General features: G+C 41.2%; 1 protein-coding gene across 1 annotated transcript in view; it reads right to left on the reverse strand.

The window, feature by feature from the left end:
* Nucleotides 1–24643, reverse strand: part of ANKFN1 (ankyrin repeat and fibronectin type III domain containing 1) — a 140040-nt gene that overhangs the window by 55574 nt on the left and 59823 nt on the right. The window contains exons 6-8 of the mRNA XM_041001153.1: nt 9046–9143; nt 6275–6365; nt 2001–2108 (exon numbers count right to left, since the gene is read on the reverse strand). Coding sequence (XP_040857087.1) covers nt 2001–2108; nt 6275–6365; nt 9046–9143 — 297 coding nt within the window. The remainder of the gene's footprint in view (nt 1–2000; nt 2109–6274; nt 6366–9045; nt 9144–24643) is intronic.

Genomic DNA, 24643 nt, shown 5'->3' on the forward strand with positions numbered 1-24643 from the left:
TTCATTGTTCTTTGCAGCAGAGTTGGGTATTGTTTACATCAACAGAGTACATTTCAATATAAAAATAATTTTCTTGGGTGGGCACATAGCCTGGTGGTTAGAGGGCTGATTAGGACTTTGGTGTTCTATATCTGAGGTGTTTGATTCCCAACCCTGACTTCTGACACCAGCTTTTTGCTGATATAAACCCTGGGAGGCAGGAGTAACTGTTTTTTTCTAGGAATGTGGGATACCGAGATGGAGTTCCTGGCTCCTGGTTTCTCCCTGGTTATTGTGGGGTTTTGGGGGTGGGTGGATGGATAGGATATCTCTTCCACTGTGCTTCTGTTTCCTAAATAAATTTTGTAAATCCTCTTTGGAATTTTTTTTTTTGTTATATCTTTTCTGATACTGTGTAGATTATATGGAAGTAAAGTACACATATGACAAAACTGGATGGGAACTCTTAAAAATAAGTGAGATTTCTAGATGATCATTTGACGATCAGACAGTAATCTGGTATCACAGGGCAGAGAATGTGGGTCTTCAGATAATACACTGAGAAATTCCTCATTAAGTAATTATAGTTTTCACTGTTGGATAAAGTGAACCACAAAACAAGTGCTTGATGAATTGCAAAGACATATCTGTCTGTTTAACATCCTACTGCCATAAAGGAACCAATAGGGAGGGGAGCAACGGTGATAGAAGGGAAAGGAACCCACATAATATCCAGGCTAGTGTGCTTTAGTCAGGGTGGGATGCTTAAAGTCCTAAACTGGGTACGGTTATACTAGAGGTCTGGGAATGAAATTTTCACTTGGGTCTCCTTTTGCTTATTAGGGACGTATTTACATCTCCTAATGAACAACTCATTAGAAGAACGTTGTTTTCTTGCAAACACTTGTCCTCATTTCTAGCTGCACTGAATGTTTCTGAAGGACTCTGTTTTCACGGCTATGAGTTAACTGTGAACAACTTGTTAATGCTAGTGTGGTTTCTTTGTATCAAACTCATACTCAGCATCTCTTTAGTTTCAATGGTGGGTTTTTTTTTTTTTTAATCCAGCTGGCTCAACAGTGCTTTGAATCTAGAGAGCATAATATAGTTGGAGTTTTGATGGGAGCATGGAAAATGAAAACTTTATGGAAGTTTTAATTCTCCAAATAAAACTAAGTGCTTCTTCCACGAATCATTACACAAGTCAGAAACCTGACCCTGTCGCATTTGACAACCCAAGTATAAGAGAAGCTTTTAAAAGCTTCTTTAAAAGCTTCATGGAGATTCTCTGCATGTAGTTGGCGAAAGGCTAGAGAAGGCATGCTGCATTTTACCCCAAGCAGTGGGACAGAGGAAGATTAGACTTGAGGGTGAGATTAGAGTTCAGTGCCTAGTCTTGATGTGTAGGGGTGGGAGACAAAAATGAGGTGTGTCAGGGAGACTGGGCTTGGAATCAGAAAATCCAGGTTGGAGTCTGGAGTCTGGAGTCTTTTTCTGGCGTTGCGACCTTCAGTAAGTTATTCAGCTTCAGAGAGAACTGCCAAATTGAGGATGAAAGAGATATTGGATCTGAAATTGTATTGTAAAATATATTATAAATACATATGAAGGCTTACTATTGTTTTTATGATTGAGGGATGCTCAAGGAATTCTTGGAGGTGAAATGTTTGAGGGCTAATATCCCCAAAGACCCAGCGCTGTCCAGGAATCTTGTGAAAGGATAATACAAAGGAACTACTCCATCTGTAATTTTTCTGCCTGATTCCAAAATGTTACTTATTTGTTTATACACATACATATATACACACACACACAGAGAAAGTGAGAATGGGAGGGAATGAGTGGGAAATCTCTTGTAAGGGTTAAAGCAAGATAGTGCTGTAAAGTGATTCCAGATGTACAAATATTAATATCTCTTTTTCTCTGATGAATGAGAAGGTATGACCCAGCTCAGAAACTGCTAAAATTACCGGCGCCACCGAGACCTCAGCTGATGGCCCAGTACAGATTTTTATCCTTACCCCGGCAACTGAAATGCTGATGAAGGGCTCGGACCTGCTGCAGCAGACCTTCCAAAACTTCACTCTGTCCCTTGTGTCTGGGCTCTCTGTCGTCATAGTCTTTCCAGTCTATTGAACAAAAGAAACAAACAGAGGGAAATTTTAAAGCAGGGGAGGCCTCTTTCGTGTGCTGCCTAAGGAGCCGGAGTGTTGCTCCTCCAACCCACAGGCTCCACGGATGGGCATCCAGCACACGCAGGGCTTGGTGGCAGTGCCAGGGATTTGGAAGTTGCTATTGTTTAGAGCCCTGTATAAAATAGTAATTGTGGTTGATTTCTTGGGTAGTTTTGGGGCAAGAAAAAATGGTAATTGAAATCCAAAAGAAAATACGAACTTGGGAGTCCAGTCCTCTTCTCTCTGCCCCTCCCCTGACTTTGCAGTATCTCTTGTCCTAAGTTCCCCTTCAGTCTCTAATGCGCACCCTGAGTCTCAATTGGATTTACATGGTAGGAAAGAAAGAGGTGGGAATGTGCAGACTAGATGAAATCCACAGCCCCAATGCTTTTATTGTAGGTTTCACACTTTTGGCCAAATTGACATTTCTTTCCAAGGAAAGAGTCCTTGTCAGATGCCAAGAAATGGAAATCTACATTTTGCTCTAATGAATGTCTGCTTTGGTTAGCTGGCACAGCAACCCCTGTACATACTCTGAGCCACCAACCACCCTGTCTGCTCAGTCTCTAAATATACAGTATTAGCTTACATGGCAAATTTAAATTGCAATACCCACTGAGATTTTTCTCTCCCTTCTATTTTCATTCCATTTGGCTATAATGATATCAAGAGTAATAACCCATATGGGACTAATGTCAAGATTGTAATTCTGCTGTCTCCAACTATTGAATTTTTTTTTTCAGCAGGTCAGTCATTTTACTGTCCATCTCTTCTTCCCTCTGTTTTCTTTGTCCCAGTTTTTTTTTACATGCTTTTTAAAATAGCAACTTTAAATGCTTTCTTTTTGTTGAAATACTTTATCTAAAAGATGCTAATCCTTCTTCCTGAGAAAAGCCACATAGTTGACGAGTGTATCTTGCACTTAAAGTCTAGTTGAACAAGTTTCATATTCCCTCCTCAACAGATTTATTTTCAGATGGGGTCTACTGCCTTCGGAAATGGAAGCAAATGTCATGATTTCTAAAAGCCCAGGGTTATAGCACAGTTAGAGGGACACACGCGTTGGAGCCAAAGCTGGGTGTGGCTCCGGGCTCTTCTCACTGCTCCCTTAGTGTCTTTAGGCAAGCTGCCTGCATTGATAGGACCTCTGCTGCCTAGCTGGAAAATTATTATGGCATCGACTTTGCAGGATATTTGTGAGGATTAAGTGAAGGATCTGTTAAGTGTCAGACACAGTTCCTATTCCGTATCAAGTATTCTATAAATACTGTCTTAAAATGAAGGGAATCCATGATAGAAACAACTTTTCTTACCTCATTAGATGATTGCCTGTGAAGATTCCCTAATTCTTCTGAGATTTCATGTTTCTTTCCCTCCCTCTTTTTTTCTTTCCCTGTTCCCTTTTCTGTATGGCCTATCAGAAGACTAAGACCCTGAGACAAGCGTTGCAGTACTATGTTTTTTCAGTTTGTTGGTGGCATAGCCAGGACTATAACTTCGTCTCATGACCATTCCCATAGTACTCCTTTTCATTATATCACCAACAGGTTTTTTTTTTTTTTTTTCTTCTGGGAAGAAAGATCAGCACTTGGTTAGAGTCTGTGTGGGATGGCTTTGTAGTGGCCAGCTCTGGACACAGGGACATGGTTTATCTGTCCCTGTGGGTAAGAACTGGACTTCACTTCTTTTTGCTTCAGTTTTCTTCTACACTTGATCTTGGGCAAAAGGCCGAGAAGCAATTCGGTTTTCTTCTTTGTAAAATGACTTGTTTCCAATTTATTTTTAGGTTATGTGAGAATTCAAAGGCTAAATAAAATATCATCCTGGGTGCATAGGAGACACTTGTTAAATGTTGGGGAGGGATTGTGAATAGAAGTGTGATAGTATGAGGGATAGAGGAGTTTTGACCGATTCAAACATTTAGGTAAATTAACTGTCAGTGGCCCTTTAATTACTTGTAGTGACCCTGCCATCCAGGCACAGTGAGGATCGTATTGCTGATGTGGAGTCCCAAGGGCCACTGTGAATTTGTTCTTGAAGTCGGATGAGTTTTCCTGACAAGATGAACAAAGCTGAGCGTTTGCATTAGACTCCTGAGTGGCTGGATTCTTATGTGGGCTGGAACATGCTAATGTATTCTAATAAGTGTTAATGATGCTGTCAATGCAAGGGCAGATGAAATGGGTCTGATTCTTTGAGCTGAGCACCATTACATCAGAGGTGAGCTTGATCTGATGACTTTATGATACATTAGAAAATTGCTAATGCTAAATTGCAGCCCAAGTGAGCACTGGATGCAATGCCAAGGTTTTTGGAAAGAATTAGTTTTTCTCATAGATGTTTGGAAGGTTCTGGCGACTACATAAAATAGACTTTAGGGATGAGGGAGAAAATTGAAAATATATTAAGAAATCAGGAACTTGACAGGAATAAACTGGGCATGGCAAGGAAAGAGCAGATTTTGCCACATAATACAGTTCCCTGTTCTGGTAATGAGACACTTGAGTTGCTGCAGAACACAGAACTTAAATTCACAGGCAGTATCAGGGTTTTCCTCATAACTCACAAAGCCTGTCTGGGTCCTTTTCTCTTATTTTGTACTATGCCATATAACATAAGTCTATAAAAACACATTAAGGCCTTTTGTAAAAATATAAAAAAAAAAGTTTTATAGCTTTCTGGAACATATTACCAAATTTCCAATTACTCTGTCATGTTAGGATACATTGTCCTCTAGTGAATACCTGGATACTGACAAGTTACATCACCATGTCATACCCTGTTTATAAATAGAACCGGAGTGTTTTTAGCTTGTTCTTTCCAAGTGATACTGCCTGTCTGCAGCAACTGCAGCCACGTGTTGGGATTTCAGGTTTTTAGCCTGACACTCTTCCTAATCAAACATAGCATTTCAGAAAATGTTGCTATTTGAAATATTGATTACCAGTTAATATATATTCACCTTTCCACCACCCCAGCATTCACATTGATACCTTTGTTACACGTTTGTCAGCTTCATGGGGAAGAGGGTTCACCATTGTCCCCTTGAGCCCCTGAGCACCTCCCTGCGTGGGAGTGACTTCTTTGGTATCTTAATCTTATAATTCCTAGATACATGGTGGTGGGGAGAAGGAAATGTTTCTTCTGAAGGCAGTTGAAACGGTATCACAACTTGTGCAGCAGTCTGCCATTTCAAAAGAGGCATTTTTTAAGCTATCATATTGGTGACTTTTTTTTTTTTTACAAAGAAAACATGTATTTTAGACCACTTGGCTCATTCCATTGCAGAAACTTTCATGTGGCTAGATTATTGATCTTTAAGTAACCAGAAGTCTTGGTTGGATTTCTCGGTCACCACTATAATATCACAAGTTACCTGTGCAGCAGAATGTTAGCATGGAAGCCTGCCTTCCTACGATATAGGAGAACCAAGATTTGTTAGCTTTCCTGATTGCATTGAAAGCTGTGTGGATGTGTCTACTGGTTGCATGGAAGGGAAGGTGAGAGCTAAAATGGGCTGTGTCCTTTGGGGCAAGCACTCCCACAGTGTCATCTCATTGTATTATCACAAAAGTCCCTTTGAAAGGTTATGATTAGACCCATTGTACAGATGGTAAATTGAAGCACAGAGAGCTTAACCAACTTTTTAAGGCTACATAACTGGTGAAAGATAGGAGTATTACATCTGGTCTTTTCAGGTTCCAGATTTTAATTTAAATCCACTGAGCTGTTTGCTCAGGGATATACATATATAAATATGTAATATATATTTATATATATAATATATATTATATATGCAGTATATATTATATATATTTATATAATATATATTATATAAATATCTATATTTTAAAAATATATATTTGCAGACATATATAAATATATATTTATATATATCAGGGATATGTATATAAATATATATGTTTATATATATTTTATCTGTAAATATATATATTTACAAAAAATATATATTAAAAATATATTTTTTTGCAGAGGAAAGCCCTGGGAAGGTCTTGTGGGTCAACAAGCAGCAGGGAAAGGGGAAGTCAGTGGGACCCTGAGGACAGAGTTGGCCTTGGAGCCTTTTGCCATGCTGAAGAAAGTTCACAGCCAGCACCTACTAGAAGGAGAGGCATACGCCGGTGTCGTGGGTTGAGCAGGTCCCCATCCTTTCATGTTGTAAGCTGAGACTTGAACAAAGTACTGTTGGCCCTGTGGAAGATGGAAATAGATGATGCATCAGGCAATTCCTTTGAATCACTTTTATCACACAAGCAGATCTCTGGTTAACTCATTCATCCCTTCGGAATTCCCTGCCGTCCTTGAGCTTTCTGACTTTGACTATTATGCTTGTATTTTTATAGTGCATATATTTAAAGTAACCTCTTAATTTCTATATACCTTTCTTTGTATTCACAATATCACAATTACTTCTTCAGATCCCTTCTTCCCTCCCCCACCCCATCAAAAAAACCTCCACACATATTGATATTTTAAAATCATGCAGTTTACAAGGCTTACCCAAAATACTAATTCTCTATTCTTTTTTTTCCTCCTCATTTTCCTCCCCAATGCCCCCAGAAGGAACAACTATTTTCTAGTTCATCAGTGCTTAGAGAAGTGACAGGTTATTTTCAAGTTAGTCCCATAAAGACCCAATTCATCTTATTATGTTTTTATCTGAGAGACAGAGACAGAAATGAATATCTACTGTCTACTGAATCCCTTCCCAGATGCCTGCAGTAGCTGGTGCTGGGTCAGGCTCAGGCCACACGCTGGGGATTCGACCTGCATTTCTCACTTGGCTGGCAGGGATCCAGCTACTTGGGCCGTTACCTGTTCCTCCTTGAGCACACGTTAGCAGGATGAAAGAATTGGGAATAGAACCAGGAGTGAAATCCATGTACTCCAAAATGGAATGCAGGCATCCTAAGTGGCATTTTGACCTCTGGGTCAAATACCTACCCTACAATCTGCTTCAGAGTTCTTCACTGTGAGCTGTATGGTACTTGCTGTGAGCAAATCCTTCATTGGCAAGCAATTAGATTGTTTCCACATTTTCTGCCACAGTATATAATGTGATAAATGTCCTTCACTGATCTGTTAGGACATGTTTTAATGAACTCTTAGATGTGACTTCAATTTTAAAGTCCTTCTTGAAACCTCTGCTTATATCTTTATATTTTTATGATATTAGGAATTAAGGAATTGTGTTTGCTGATAAATGTTTTGCATGATTTCATATTTTGCTTTGAGCACTCTTTTTGATGAACATAAAGGGGCATTTGAGAAACCAACAGTTGTAACATTGCTTGCACAAGTTGTAAAATGGTGTTTGAAGTTAAGCCTGTGATTATAGAGGGTATTGAAATTATCTCTTTGCAAAAATTAGGAAATAAAAGGAAGGAAGGAGGGAGATAGATGGAGGGAAGGATGCTTATCATCTTAGAACTAAGTGTACCTGTGAAACTCAGTAAATATGTTCTCATATTAATAAAGTTTTTAAAAGTAGCATATCATTGTAGAACCTCTTGTGGAGATTTAATAGTGTTGGCATTGCCATATTATGAAGACATTTTTTTAATTTTAAAATAGATTTCTATGTACCCTAAGGTTACAGAATGAATGTAGGAGTATAAATCTACTTCCAGGCTTTCATATTATTAGGAATAATGTCTGCCTTGTGGTCATTGGATGGCCAAGTGGAACAACTTAATCCCTATAGAAATTACTTCAGATATTAGAGCAAATCTCAGTGGAGGGTTTTCCATTTCTATCGCTCTATCAGTTTTTCTTTTAAGCAATGGAAACTCCCCAGGGTTCCTTCTGGCTCCCTTCCACCCTGTGAGCCAAGTGGCTGGCATCGGTCCTCTGCTGATAGCATCTCTGGGGCCCACCCACCTAGGGATTTATTTGCTCTGGTAATCCACAGCTCTGGTCCCTGGGGTAGACATGTGATTATGACCAAAAGGCAGGATTCTGTGGTGGTGACCCAACCACCAGGAATTCTATTAGAAGAAGCTATTTCAAACCTAAAAAGATGCAACCTCATATAGTTTTTTAAATGCTTAGTTTCACTATTATATTGTGGCAAATAACTTTTAATTGACTGACTTTTAAGAAAATAAGAAAATGGTCTGTCAATCCCAAGTAAAGACTTTAAGATACCTGAATTAGACCAAGACTATGAAACTTTGTTGACCCTAAAAAGATTTTGATTAAAAATTTTAATTTTCCTTCTGTGTCCTAATTGAGGAAATACATGGCTTGTTTCAGTTTGAACTGATTGTTAGATGTTCTTGCTCTTTGCATTTCAATTTCAACTGCATGGGACATAGTTCCTTCATAATTAATGCTTGAGTTTAGATTACTTAAATAAGCATAGGTTATTCTAGTTTCATTCACAGTTTAAATTGGTTTAAGTTATTCTTTTTTTTTATAGAGCAGATTTAGATAATTTTCTTGTTCATGTAAGGAGATATTCTCACAGGAAATTGTGTGACTCTAATTGATGACTGATCTCAGACAAGGATGTAGGGTATCAGTCAAGAGGTAGACAAGACTGCTATTTTCACCATCAGGGAATCAACATGGGATCTCTCTAAGCCTTTGATCCTCCTGACGATTAGATTGTGATGCAGGCTGCAGCATCTTTCAAGGTTTGCATGAGGCATTTTCTCATCTCCTTAGCACATGGCAGCTTATGAAGTGGTTCATGCAGTTTACTTACTCCTTTGTGAAATTCAGATTATGAGTATCAGACATATCATGCTTAACGAGTGACGGTTGTTACAGGAGGACTGAATGTTTCCCAGAGAAGGCATCTACTGCCCACAACCCAGAACCACATTGGCAATGATGTGGTGGTTGTGCCTTTTTGAGAATTATTTACCATTGTTAGTCCTGTGATCGTGCATCTCAGGTTCTGTAGGTTGTCCATGATGAGTTCTCCAGCCAGTGGGGAAAAGTCTTTAGATATGCTCCATTCCACTGGAAGGACAGGGAGAGAGAGCAAGAGGAAGATGGAGAATTTAGTCTTACATGCGTGGTGGATGCTGGATCCATAAGCTCCAGGGGTGGGGGTCCAGAGGGGTCCTGGGTCTCCTGGCCCAGGTCACTGGACCTACCTGTGTGGTGCATGCCAGGTCCATGAGCCCTGGGGGTTGGAGGATGCCGGGGGGGGGGGTTCAGGTTTCATGGCCAGGGGCCTTGGGCCTGCCTGCACAGTGGGTATAGGATCCATGAGCCCCAGGGGTGGGGGATCTGGCTTGGGTCAGGTCACCTAGCTCAGGTACGTGTACCCACCTAGGAGGACTAGTCCTCCTCTGTGTAGAGGATGGAGTGCTAGACAGCGGACCATGGTGCACATGGAGGACATGGTAGCCCATTGGGGCCTGCACAGGACATCTGGCACCAAAGCAGAGAATGGAAGACAGAAAATATGGACAACTATCCCAGTAAAATTATGACAGCAAATATCTGAGCAATTGGAGACTGTAAGGTCGATGGTGTCAGCCAACGGACATCAGGATTCTTCACCCACAGATCAGTGGGATTGACAGCATTTCAGAACTATCACATCCACCTGCACAGAACCCTTGGAACATGCACCACATTGTGACCCTGGGTTGATACCAGGTGGCCTTTCCCCACCTTCGGGTACTGGGATGGTTGGGAGGCTGTGTATGGTCTATTCCCTTACCTCCCCCGGACTCCCAGAAATGAGAGAAGAAAAAATAGAGTTTAGAAGCAATGATCACACCCATTTTTCCCTAACCCTAGATCCTTCCCACCCTGACTATATAAACACTGTCTAAAATAAAAAAAAAATAGTAAAAAGAAAAATAATTTAGTCTTGTATCAAGAAGTGTGACAGAAGCTTTACCCTATAATTCATCCTCCAAACAGTCAGTTTGCTACCTCTTTTCTTCCTCTGGCACATCCAACAATCTTTCTTGGGATGTCAAGTCAGATTCTAAGTTTACAATGACTATTTTTTAAAGATTTACCTATTTATTTGAGATGGTTATGGAGAAACGTGATGGGAAAGGGAGAGGAAAATGGAGGAAGGGAAGGGGAAAGGAGAGAGAGAAAGGGAAAGAAAGATGTCTTCTATTGGCTGCTTCATTCTGTAAGCAGTTGCAATGGCCAGGACCGAGACAGGCCGGAGCCAGGAGCTTCTTCTGGGTCTCCTTGTGGTTGCTGGGGCCCAAGTACTCTAGCCAACTTCCATTGCGTTTCCCAGGCCATTATCAGGGAGCTGGACTGGAAGTGGAACAACTGGGACATGAACTGGCATCTATATGGGATGCCATCATCACAGGCAGTGGCTTTACCTGGTATGTCATAACACTGCAATTGTTTTTTCAAAGACAAGCAGAGGAAAAAAAATTAGACAAATATTTTGAACCTAGGTAGGGAAGATGCATGTTGTGATAGGTACATTTATGTGGTATTCTTAGGGTGACTTATGATTTATATCAGTCACATGTAACTTAAAGGATACATTCTGAAAATTGTGTTGTTGGGTGTTTTTATCATAGTGGGAACATCTCAGAATGTAAACAAACTAAGCCAGCTATGACATCACTGAGAGATATAATCTGAAATGAACATCATATATACTGTCTGTTCTTGGCCAGAGCTTTTTATCATTACTATGCAGTGCATGATTGTATGCTGTGTCCCATTAGGCCATTGCTATATAAAGGTACTCAGGCACTTTATATGTAATAGTTTATTGTATATAGAAGATAAATAATTGACTACATATGGGAAGTAAATGGCAAAGTAGCACAGTACCTTTTGTTCACTGCCCAAATATAGCTTCTGCTTCACATTCTACTGAAAAGTCCCTTTCAAGCTCCCAGAAAAAGAAAGCTTCTGCAATGTCTTCGCAGTCATTTGATAGCTTCTTGGTAGTGTTCTCTTGCTTTACTGTGCTTCAGTCTGCTCTCTTTTCTCTCCCTTCTTATCCCAAATACCTTCCTCTAAGCTTTTAAAAAATCTTTTATTTATCATTATTATTATCATTTTATGATGCATACAGTTCCATAGGCATTGGGATTTCCCTTATTCCCTCTCCAAGTTTGGTCCCCCCCACCGAGTTCCCCTATATCATTAATAAGTATAGTTCTTCATACATATGTTCATTATTGTGGACATGGACAATGGCAGAGAGCCCATCATTGCATTATTATATAGTAAACAGTTTCATTGGGAGTCCATCTTTAGTCTGGAAGTAGAAATGCATACTGCATTGTATCCTCACATCTGGATATGTTAGTCTCCATTTCACAGTTATTGTACATTAATTAAAAGCCACAATACAAAATCAAGAATAGGAAGGAAAATAAAATTTACAATGCCATGAAGTTAAATAACATGTTGCTAGATATGAGTCTCTATTACACAGCTACTATACATCCCCTTCATTGGGAGTCCATCTTTGACCTGGAAGTAGAGATGCATACTGCATTGTATCCTCACATCTGGATATGACAGTCTCCATTACACAGTTACTATACATCCCCGTCAATGAAAAGCCACAATACAAAATCAACAACAGGAAGAAAAAAAGAAATTAAAAACACCATGAAGTTAAGTAATATGCTATTGAATGACTAATGTATCACTGAAGAAATGAAAAAGAAAATCAAGAACCTTCTTGAAGAAAATGCTACTATATGTTCTATGAGTCACTGAAGAATTTAATCAGAAGAAAGTGTTTTGAAGAGATGAAACTACAAAATCCAAATCCATGAGACATAGTTTCTGCTGATCTTTGTTACTGAAATATGTCTCCTGTAGGCAACAGATGGGTTTTGTTTTTAATCAAGTGTACTAATCTATGACATTGGATTGAGTTTAAGCCATTTACATTCAGGGTTAATATGTATGGGTGGTACTTTGGTTCTGTCATTGTAACAATGGTTTGTTCATTGATTTAGTCTTCTGTTGTCATTTTACAGGGATGTTCTTCACATTTGCCTTTGGTTTTGGTGGGTGCTATTCCTCCTCTCTGTCAAGAGAACATCTTTAAGTATCATTTGTAGGGCAGGTTTGAAAGAGGCAAATTCTTTTAACTGTGAAAGAGTTTTATTTCATTTTCATGACAAAAGAAAGCTTTGTTGGGTACATTATCCTGGAAAATGTAGCTCCATTCTCTTCTGGCCTGTAGAGTTTCCTGTGAGAGATCTCCTGTGAGTTTAATTGGCATTCCTTTATGTCAGTTTTTTTCATGTGCACATTGAAGGATCTTTTCCTTATGTTTGGTTGAAGAGAGCTTGATGATCATGTGTCTTGGTGAAGATCACTTTTAATCAACCCTGTTGGGAGTTCTATGCCCACTCCTGGATGTTGTTTCCCAATTCTTTCTCCAGATGAGGGAAATTTTCCCTTATTTCATTAAATACATTTGTAAACCCAGCTTCTCTTTCTGCATCTTCTGGGACTCCCATAACTCTTCTATTAGGCCTCTAATTAGTGTCTTTCAATTCTTGAATATTTTTTTTAGCCTGCTTCCAGCTTTTTGTTTCTCCCTGTTGACAGGAAATATCTTCCAATTCTGAGATTCTTTCTTCTGCTTGTTTGATTCTATTTTGGAGACTCTCCACTGTACTTTTAATTTGCTCCGCTGTATTCTTCATTTCTAATGTCTCAGCTTTCATTTGACTCATTTCCAGTGTGACATATTCCTTAAATTCCTTGAATGCCTGCTTTACGTGCTTCTCATGGTTGATAAGAAGTTTTATAACAAGTATTTTGAATTCTGTATCCCCCCTTTTCTTGATTTCTTCCTCAGTTAACTGTGAAGTTGGCATAGGGTTTTGCTCCTTTGCAGGGGAGTCTTCAGTAATATTCATTTTGTTTTTGTCTCTTCTTTTGTGCTTGGTCATTGTACTTCTATTTATCAGATTCTTCTGCTTGGGGCAGGTTTCTAAGCTGTGTCACCCACAGGTCTACAGTTTTTATTGCAGTTGGTACACGGCTCTTTGCAGCCAATTGTGCCATGCTCTCCAGTGAGTTCCAGGTCTGGGTCCTTATGTTAGATTTCCACCATGGTCTCTGTAGCCCCAGCTCCTGGCTCACAGCTCTCCACCTCCTGTGACACTGCTGAGGCTGTACCATTGCCTGTACAATCTTTCTCACACTTCTGATTGGAGCAGTTACAGGATTAGGGAGACGCCTGGAGTCGTATTTAGCTAGGTTGTTGCTGGTGGTAATTTTGCAGGAACCTGTTGGCTATTAGGTCTGAGGGCCACTCGGACCTATTTTGACCTGTACGATGCCATACTCAGTATTACTTTCCTGTGGGACCAGTGCAATGCACTGAGCTCAGTGAGTTCTTGCAAGCCCAGCACATGCAAAGCTCACTGTTGTCCCTGTGATCCTAAAACTTCTTCCACACTGTACAAAATGGCACATGATGTGCTACTACTAGAGTTCTTGACCTGCTGGCCATGGGGTCTGAGGGCTACCCGGACCTGCCTTGGGTGGAACCTGTAGGATGCCATGTGTTCAGTCCTTTCCCTTATCTTTTCCTCCTTAAACAAAATGGTGCCTGATTTGGCTCTAGGGGGCAAACTGGGTGGTGACATCCACCCTGTTCCCGCACTGCCTGTCTGGGATCTGCTGCTCTTTCTTTGCTCTTGGTGAAATCAAATAGACTAGCAGGATGGGCAGTTCTTTGTCTGGGTTTACCTTCCGAGCTCTCAGTGAAAGTCCCTTTCCACCTGGTTGCTGGTGGAATTCCGGCTGCTGCTGAAGTTCAGATTGCTGCTTGCTGAATGTTGCTGGGGTATCTGTCACTGCGTCACCACATTGTTGTTTTTGTTGCTTTCTTGTGTCTGTCAGTCTCCAGGTACCCCTCTGCTGTTTTTCTGTCCTCTCCTATTTCCTGGAATGTGCCCTCTCTGCTTCATAAAGGTTAATGTTTCTCCATCTGTTTAGACATGTCTTTACCCTATTCCACATCTTGATTCTCTCTTCCAAGCTTTTTTGTTAGCTTCTCCTCAGCTGCAGGCTCTAGGGTTTATGGCTGACCAATTATTAAATGCGTCTCCCCTCGGATATCCCCAAGGTAGATGTCAATCATAGTTCAATCATCCCATTTCAAATATTGTAGTGTCCTGTGATACCATAGTCTTTCATAATATTTTCCATTGGCTGAAAAACGATAATCAGGAATGATAAACTGCATCTCTAGTAAATGGGTACATGTGGCATGATTTGAGACAAACAGAAACCAATGCCTTCATGTTTCTAAACCTTGTGATGAGAAGGTGTGGAGCTGAAGGTTTAAGCTATGTCTTGTCTTATACATTTTATTTCAATAAAGCAAACCAAAACACCTCAACCCTGTTGCTCCCATGAAGCACACTGCACTACTTTTTGGTTGTGTCTCTTGTTAGATCATGAGAATGCAAGAAAGAGTGGGAATCATTTTTTTCCTCTTTAAAGCTGTGTATGTATTTGATGGTGTATGTACACACACAAATACACACTAGAACAGACTGTAGTTGACTTTTTCCAACCTGGAAATCAAATGACTAAATTATATATTCTCCGATAAGGCATATTCCTTCTAAGTACATAATTTAAATCAGCCTATCATCTATACATGTATTTACTTCAAATGTTTTATTCCATTGTGATGCTGATTCTTAAAAATGCCAAATTTCTGAACATCAAATTGGAGGTTGTTTGTAATTAGAGAATGTTTCACTTAATTTTACATAAAGAACAATGGATTGTTTGAAGGCATTATTAGAAACAAAACTAAACAAAAATGAGTAGCAACTGTTTAAGCATGTCTAGAAAGAACAGAATATAGGGGAATTTTAGAAGCAAACATATTCTTGGTTGCCATTGAGATGGCCATGATTGGTCATTGTGGGGGTACTGCAGACTGAAGATTGAGAATCAAGAGATTCTCCATAGTAAGAATTCAGGAAGACTTCCAAAGGAAAAAAAAAAGTTAGTGGGAATAATGTCTGATTATAATATATGGCAAAAGTGATTAATGGAAAGATGTTCAAAGGTAGAAACCTCTTAAACTTCATCAGAAACCATGTTATTGAATAAAATCTGCTCTCTTGAGATAAGGCTTACAAAGCATATTTCAGGTGGAAAGAGGGTGGTGCTTCTTGAAAAAAAATGAGAAGCAGATATGTAAGAAGGTGTGGCTCTGGCTTGGGAATTAATAGTTTAAGTAGTTAAATGTGTTTAGATTCTCTAAAACCACATACTTATTACAAACAGAAAGGAGCTGGAAATGAGTCATGTGAAGGAGAAAAGCTTCTCTCTGCAGGAATGGCTGGTTCCTCCCGAGGGAACCAGTGTCCTGAGCAAAATCACTTAGGAGCATGCTGTAAATCTCTAAATGGTGGGAGCCATGTGCACGAACCTAAAACTATATAAAACTAACAATCTGGGACCAGTGCCTAATGATCACAAATCCTCATATTGCATGCACCAGCATCCCAGATGGGTGCCGAATTCGTGTCCTGGCAGCTCCACCTCCCATACAACTCCCTGCCTGTGGCCTGGGAAAGCAGTAGAGGACAGCCCAAAGCCTTGGGACCCTGCACCCATAGAGGAGACCTGGAAGAAGCTCCTGGCTTCTGACTTTGGATTGGTTCAGTTTTGGCCGTTGCGGCCACTTGGGGAGTGAACCAGCAGACAGATCTTTTCTTCTCTGTCTCTCCTCTCTCTCTCTCTGTAAATCTGACTTATCAGTAAAAATAAACAAATCTTCTTTAAAAACCTTAAAATTTTAAGATAACTTTGAGGAAACGCATTTCTACTTAGGTTTGAGAAATATCCATGTTCATTCAATACAGTGGCTTGAGGCAGATGAAGATGAACCAGAAATGTACCAGGGAAAAGGAAGGTGTCAGTGTTCCTGGAAATCCGACTGTCTCAATCTGATTCACCACACTTCTATCTAATAGATGTGGATATTTAAAATAGAATCCTTTGCTATTTTATAAATATTTTTTTATCCAAAGTACAAAAATATGAGTAGCTGTGAGTGTTGTCCATTCCATGTTGAAACAAGTTGAAACTTAGAGTCACTAATATGAGTGCTGAGTGGTGGGGGGGGGGGCCTAAAGAGGAGATTAGTTCATTAAGGAGGGGAAATGCTGTTTTTACATGTGAGTGGATTAAATCCATGAAACTTCATTAGTTACCACCAGCTATGCTTTCTTCCACTTGACTTCCTACTTTCTGCCCTGAGTTGAAATAGTGCAGAGCCCTTAATAGCAACATGTTCATGAACTTTGCATCCTCCAGAATCATGAGCCAAAAGAAACTTTTTTTCTTTGTATGTTTTTCGGTCTCAAGTATTTTGTTATAGTGTCAGAAAATAGATGGAGAAAAATTCCGTCTGAACAGCAGTGTTTCTTGATAGCAGCTGTATATGAGAGGCCAAACACTGAAAAAAGAGCTGCCTTCAGGTCTGTTCCTATCACCTGTAGTCTATAACGTGATGGAAAAATGTCATCTGTGTTAAAAGTAGAAAGTGCACAGCTCAAAATGCCCAGGTGCACAAGCAGAAAATACAGTGTGCAGCTCAAGTGAACAGCAGACCTCATGGTGCAAACTGTCATTCATGTACTCTAGTGGTAACACTCCTGAATTACAGAACATCTTTGTGAGAAGCGAAGACTGTGTAAAAGTCTTAAAGACAGTACAGTAATGTCCAGTTAATTTCTACCCAGTTGATTCAAAAGAACAAAAATCCTGATATTGTGCAGATTCTCCCTAAAGTCTCAAATATCTCAAAGCCCAGAGTTGTTTTCATTTATTCATACATGATGAGTAGCATAGCTAAAAAGGTTCTTTTGTTCTGGGGTGGGGATAGGGCTACCTCCACTTAGTTTCTTTAGTCACTTGACCTCAGACCCATTGTTTATGCTGTTTCTCTCTCAAACTGTGCCTCTCTCTTCCAAAAATCCTTCTTTTTCACTCACACAGGCCCAATTTAAAGTCTTTTTCTTTTCTGTGGCTTTCCCTGGATTCCCAAGGGATGTGTTCTTGCCAGTTTCCCCATAGCAATTACAGTATATCTCCCACATTGCCCTGGGTTGTTTTGTGTTTCTGTTTTTAAACATCTGCCTCCTTTGCTATCTGTAAGCCTTCTGAGGACAGGGATCATGTCTGAATAACAGTATTCTACAGAGTACCTATGGTAGCTCCTTACAGTGTAGGTTGCCCAGGAAATGTTGGTGAATTGAATACTTGGTTCATGACTTACAATTTAAGGTAGAATTATGATGCTAGTACATAGAGGACAAGAAAACTGTGTTAGAGAAGTCAAGAAAAAGGGGAATGGAAGCTGTGCAGTTAGTGGTTGAGATGGAGATTAATTCCTGGCCTTTAGATTCCCAGCTTCCTGAATTCTTGACTTGTCTGTCCTGCCTTTCAGAAACCCCAAAAAATAGAAGTATATTTCCCATCCCCTATCAGCTCCTCAATGGAACCAAAACAGCATTCTTACTGGCCACACTCACCCTGGCGCCTTAGCTAATGAACGGAATTTGGCTAGACTGCCCAGCCCAGCACCAGAGCGTTATGAAATCTTCTCCCGTCAGTCTCATTGTGCGGCTTCTGTCCTTTCAGGCCAACCATACCACTAGAGGAAGAGGGCAGGAGGATGTGCAGAGAAACACAGGCAGAGATCAGATGCAGTTACTTCTAGAGATGGGAAGGGGTGTCTCGATACAGCATAAGCCCACTCAGCACTTGTGGGTTTGCAGTTGGTGATGAATGGGAAAAATCTGGGTCTGAGAATTCTGTTGAGCGCTGGCAAAATATGAGGCTTCAGCTGCTTGCATTTTTTTTTTTTAATTTCAAATTCCCATGGTAGTCCTAGGAGCAGGGGCATGCATTACTTTCAAATAAGAATCTTTATTGTTTGCATAGCACACAGTCATCCAGTTAATTAGAAAAACATTTTTTTTTCCCCAAATTAAATTTCCCTAGAAAAACAATGATTTGAAATAAGGGTAAAAGGCTTATTTTTTTTTTCGACACAAGAAATGCCTTTTTACACCCAGTGCTTCTAGAAGGTTAAAAGTGAAGTAGATGTTGTAAGTCAATATTTATTTATTTATTTATTGTCAAGATTGTGTAATTTATAAAAAAAAAATATGAGCCTGTCTACATATATCCTGTGTTCTTTGAATTTTGCCTGCCATGTGATGGGGCTGTGCACAGGCATTGCTAGCAAGCCGAGCTCTGAATGTGCAGGGTTGGAAAAGCACAGTAGCACAGCAAGTCACCCTGAAGCAAGTCTGCTCTCGAGTCTGAATCATGTATTTCCTAACTTCCCTCTAATAGTAGTTCTCCTTTAGTAGGACTTCTTAGCTTCTGTAGTAGCTCTTACCTGTATTAAAAAGGTTTACTTGCTTATTTAAAAGAGTGACAAATCTTCCATCTGTTGGTTCATGTCTACAATAGCCAGGGCTGCACCAGGTGGAAGCCAGGAGCCAGAAATTCCTTCTGGGACTCGCATGTGGTGGCATGAACCCAAGTACTTGGGCCTTTATCTGCTACTTTTCCAGGTACCTTAGTAGGCTTCTGGGTCAGAATTGAAGCTGAGATTTCAGCCTGGGCATTCCAGTGTGGCATACAGGTATCCTAAATGACTAAGCAGCCACGTCTCTGATTTTTTGTTTTTATAATGGACCATTAGCAAAAAAAAGCAAAAACCCAAGAAGAAAACCTGAAAAGTATTTATCTCTTTCTCTCGTTTACACACACAATGTAAGAGACTATATGTGGCCTACAGGGTATATTTACTCTCTTGCTCTGGACAGGAGAAATAACTGATAACTCATCTGGGTGATGGGGAAAATCTTAATGCTGATTAAAGTTAAAAATACTTGTGGCTGTTACATTGCAAATTGTACGCCCACCTCCCACCTCCCTGGAGAAGAGGCCATGTTGAATATTGCTTTGTAGGGCAAAAGCTATTGTCTTAGAGAAATGTTCTGCAATTTTCGTTTCATTTTAGCAGTGGTTCATTTGTTGCCTACAGAGAGATCTCTGGCAAGCTATTTTTCCGTTTCTAAAGGCTATAAAGGCAGGATCAGCTGTTTGACTTATACAAACAAGAGCCAGGATACATGGCCAATTCACAATTCCTTGAACCTTGCTGGGCACTCAGGAAATTAAAATAATGTCTGAGGCAAAGGCCCATCCATCCGGAGCTTCCTTCAGAGAATGAGTCTTCCTGCAGAGAAAGGTGCCTTTCTTTTTCTCCCTTTTGTTACATCCGCCTAACAGGTGCATTTTCCCTCCATTTAACTGCTTGGGACAGGATGTATGCCATGTAGATGTTGGGGCACTCACCTGCAGAGTTTTTTTTTTTTTTAGAGGCGTGGAATCAGGGCTCAGAGAGGAAGTAGGTTTCTCAATGTGTAGGCATTAATAGAGGGGGGACAATGTTTTCGCCATGGAGTACCCTGTGAGCGACAAACTAAGTGCTCCTTTGATGGGCTTTTTGCTTTATTTCTGATTTGTCCCTTCAGTAACCCTGTGCTCAGGGCAGGATGATTGACAGTGAAAATATCTTGGCACTTTTTTTTTTCAACCAGATCATTTCATCCTCTATTTCTCACCATAGATAATTCCATGATTGATTCCTACAATTCCTGCAAGATGGGTTAAGTCGTTATTCAGTAATCCTATTCATTTAATAAGTTGCATAACTGAGACATTAAAAGGCTGGCCTCCTCGGCTCCCTGTAACTGAGGCTGGAGTCCTCCAGCCTGCATTATTTCTCTTACAAGACCCTGGATGATCTCTGCCTGTTCTTGGAACGTGAATTGCCTTGTGCCTGATTATTCTCCTCTTCCTGTCTCTGTGTCTCTCCTTTACATTTTCAAACAAGCCAGGCTTCTTCCTTTCCCAGAACATTGCCCTTTCTTTTTGTTGGACATGCTCTTCCTCCTTTCTGACTCTCATTTCACCAGTTGTTTTCTCTTAGCAATCAGTGTCAGTGTCACTTCTGCACAGAAGCTTTCTGAGACACCCCCCCACCCCAGGACAATGTTATGGCCATGGTATATCTCTTAGAGCACCACATACCGCTCCTCTGGAGTAGTCATTGGCAGTGCCTCGCTCATCTCTTCAATCCTGCGAGCTCTGTGAGCTCTGTGAGCGATTGTGTCTGTCTATCATTATCAATCCCCAGCTTCTTCTGGGTCTCCCAAGCTGTCCTCAACTGCCTTCTGAGGCCACAAGCAGGGAGTAGCCAGGGTGTGAGTCGGCACCCATATGAGATATTGGTACTTAAAGTTGAAGTATTAGCCTGCTGAGCCATGGCACTGCTCCCTGGTATTAGATGTTCTGTCAGTTAGCATTTAATGAAATTTAAAATTTATGATAGTATGCACATTTGAAGTGTACAAGATGGTGTTTTGATACACATATTCACAGTGAAATGGCTACAGTCAATCCTGTTGACATATTCATTATCTGAACCTGGTTTTTTTTTTTGTGGTGAGAACATATAAAATGCACACTTCTAGCAAATTTCTGTATGTAATTGAAGACTAGAATCTTTTGTATATTTGAGCTCTACATTTGCTTAGGGACAGTCATTGAAATGCAGCAGGTGAAGCACCTTCATGGAATACCCACATCCCCTGTGATGCCTTGGTTCATGGTCTGGCTGCCTGGCTTCTGATCCAATTCCTACTGATGTACTCGCAAAGGCAGTGGATAATGGTCCTAGTGTCTGGGTTCCTGCCACCTGCATGGGAGTACTGAATGGAGGTTCCTGGCTTCTGATTTTGACCCAACCCTGCTCTGACTATTGTGGGTATTTGTGGAATGAGTCAGTGGGTGGAAGCTCACTCTGTATCTAGTCTCTCTCATATTCTGCTTTTCAAATAAATAATCTTTAAAATTAAGGGTTTTTAAAAGGAGAACTATTTCTTTAAGATTTATTTATTTTTATTGGAAAGGCAGATGTACAGAGAGGAAGGGAGACAGAGAGGAAGATCTTCCATCGATGAATCACTCCCCAAATGACCACAATGGCCAGTGCTGTGCTGATCCGAAGCCAGGAGCCAGGAACTTTTTTCCAGATCTCCCACACGGATGCATGGTCCCAAGGCTTTGGGCCGTCCTCTACTGCTTTTCCAGGCCACAAGCCTGGATGGGAAGTGGAGCTGCCGGGATTAGAACCGGCGCCCATATGGGATCCCGGTGCATTCAAAGCGAGGACCTTAACCACTGTGCAAATGTGCTTGGCCCAGGACTATTTCTTTTTCAAAATTTTAAATTTTTTAGAAAGATGGACAAGGAGGAATTGTTTGATCAATTTTCTATCCACTGATTTGCTCCCCAAACGGCCAAAATGGAAGAAGCTTAGACCAGGAAGAAGCCAGGAATCAGAAATTGTATGTTGCTCTCCCACGTAACTATTTGGGGCCCAAGTACTTGGGTCATCTTCTGCTGGAATGCTGGCTCTGAAGCAGAGTTGCTGCAAGTCAAACCAGCATGGTGTTGTAAACTGCTGGAATTGGAAGCAGTGTAACCCCTGTGCCACACAGCTGTCCCAGGCTCATTCTTTTTTTTTTTTTTTTTTTTTTTAAGATTTGTTTCCTTTACGGAAAAGGCAGATCTGTAGAGAGAAGGAGAGACAAAGATCTTCCATCTACTGGTTCACTCCCCAAGAAGACTCAAGACCAAAGCTGAGCTATTCCGAAACCTGGAGCCAGGAGCCTCTTCGAGGTCTTCCACACGGGTGCAGGGTCCCAAGGCTTTGGGCTTTTCTTGACTGCTTTCCCAGACCACAGGCAGGGAGCTGGATGGGAAATAGAGTAACTGGGACCAGAACTGGTGCTCATATGCAATGCTGGTACTTGCAGGTGAGGGTTTAGCCACTGAACCCTCGCACTGTGCCCCAGGCTCTTTCCACTTGAGCTCTTCTCTCATCTTCCAGAATAATTTTTTTTCAAGTTGCTTCTGGCATTAATATCTTCTCCTTTACATTGTAATTATTTGTGTATATTTTTAACTGCGTCTGTACAATGTAGCTCATCTGATTGTAATTTAATTTTCATCTCTTTACAATCATGACCCCTTGCCCAAGCCACCACTATTTCATATCTATACTCCTAAAAAGGCTTCATAGTTGAACATCTTTCTGTCCCCTTTCATACCCACCACCAATCCCTGGAGAACAATCTCAGCAAAGCATAAATCACTGGCCGGTGCAATAGCCTAGTGGCGAAATCCTTGCCTTACATGTGCCAGGGTCCCATATGGGTGCCAGTTCATGTCCCAATTGTTCCACTTCCCTTCCAGCTCCCTGCTTGTGGCCAGCGAAAGCAGTGGAGGATGTCCCAGAGCTTTGGGACCCTACATGGGAGACCTGGAAGTAGCTCCTAGCTCCTGGCTTCAGATTGGCTCAGCTTTAGTGGTTGTGTACACATGGGGAATAAATATGTAAATCTGCCTTTCCCTTAAAAATAAATGAATCCGGGCCCGGCGCGGTGGCGCAGTGGTTAAGGTCCTTGCCTTGCACACCCGGGATCCCATATGGGCACCGGTTCTAATCCCGGCAGCCCCGCTTCCCTTCCAGCTCCCTGCCTGTGGCCTGGGAAAGCAGTCGAGGACGGCCCAAGGCTTTGGGACCCTGCACCCGCGTGGGAGACCCAGAAGAGGCTCCTGGCTTTGGATAGGCATAGTATCGGCCCGTTGCGCTCACTTGGGGAGTGAATCATCGGATGGAAGATCTTCCTCTCTGTCTCTCCTCTCTGTATATCCATCTTTCCAGTGAAAAAATAAGCTGACCAAAACTAGCATGCTGCCTTTTTCTGTATAGTATGTGAGCTGAGAATGATTTTTATATTGAAAAACTAAGTGAAACTATTTCTCAATCTGTGACAATTATATGACATTCAAACTTCAGTGTCCATAAATAAAATTTTATTGGACAATGACTCTGTTCTGTTGTTTACATATTGTCTCACCAGTGGAATTGGAGACTCGGAATAGAGACCATATGGCCTACAAAGCCCAAGATATTACTCTTTTTTACCAAAAAAATCTGACAGTCCCTTCCTCCTGGTTCCTTTGTCATACCCCCTGGCCCCCAACATGCTGCCTGCTTTGCTTCCTTTGTATTTTGCTTCTCATCCTGTAGCTATTTCTACCAAGCTCATTCCTGCCTCTTGCTCTTTTTCCATCTTACTACTATATGAATTTGTCGTATATACTTATTAATTTTTTGGTTTACCAAGAAACTTCACAGGCTTGTCATTTGCTCTAGGAAGTAGAAGAGGACCTATGTATTGTAGGCACTCAAAACTTTTTGTGTTAAATGAATGGCCTGTCTTCAGGTCAGACACTGTGCCTGCTTCGCTGGCCCGAGTGAGTACTGTCACACCCTGCTAGAACAGTTGTGCCAGAGTAGTTGTTGAGGGAGGAAAATGCCAGTCACACCCCCTTCCCTCTTGGACAATGTGAAAAACTTGTTTCCAGGTAAACTCTAAAAACAATACTGAATGCAACATCTTTCCTGCTTCTGAGTGAGTTTGAAGAAGAGGCCCAGATCATAGCATGGTTCTCGGAGAACCTGGGGATATCTGATGCGGGATACTTTTAAGTGATACAGAGTTAACCCAGGTCATTTCTGATAGATAACTGGGGAGAATCATTGGCAAAAGGCGAACTTGGGAGTTTAAGGAAAACTTGCCCCCAATTAGTTTTTAGAGTTTATTCATTTATTTTTTTAAAGTTTTATTTTTATTGGACAGCCAGATTTATAGAGAGGAGGATCTTCTGTTTGTTGATTCACTCTGCAAGTGGCTACAATGGCCGGAGCTGCCCTGATCTGAAGCCAGGAGCCAGGAGCCAGAAGCCTCTTCCAGGTCTCCCATGCAGGTGCAGGGTTCCAAGGCTTTGGGACGTTCTTGATTGCTTTCCCAGGCTATAGGCAGGGAGCTGGATGGGAAGCGGGGCTGCTGGGATCAGAAATGGTGTTCATAAGGAATTCTAGAGCATCCAAGGTGACGACTTTAGCCACTAGGCTACCGCTCTTGGCCCTATTTATAACATTTATTTGAAAGGCAGAGCAGCAGTAAGAGAAATGTCTCCCCTTTTCTGGCTCACTCTCAAATGCTGCAACAGAGAGGACTGGCCAGGCAGGAGCCAGGAACTCCCACAGGGTGGCAGGAACCCAAGTGCTCAGCCCACTACCTGCTGTTTCCCAACTGCATAAGCAGGAAGCCGAGTCAGAAGTGAAGAGACCAACACTGTGGCTCAATAAGCTAATCCTCTGCCTGCAAACACCAGCATCCCATATGGGCACCAACTTACATCCTGGCTGCTCCACTTCCCACACAGCTGCATGCTTATGGCCTGGAAGAGCAGTGGAGGATGGACCCTGCAGCCACATGGGAGACCTGGAAGAAACTCCTGGCTCCTGATTTCTGGATTTGGATCTCCTCAACCCTGGCCACTGT

The sequence above is a fragment of the Ochotona curzoniae genome, unplaced genomic scaffold (assembly GCF_017591425.1).
Source record: "Ochotona curzoniae isolate NIBS_2020 unplaced genomic scaffold, NIBS_Ocur_1.0 scaffold_2453, whole genome shotgun sequence".
NCBI lineage: Eukaryota > Metazoa > Chordata > Mammalia > Lagomorpha > Ochotonidae > Ochotona > Ochotona curzoniae.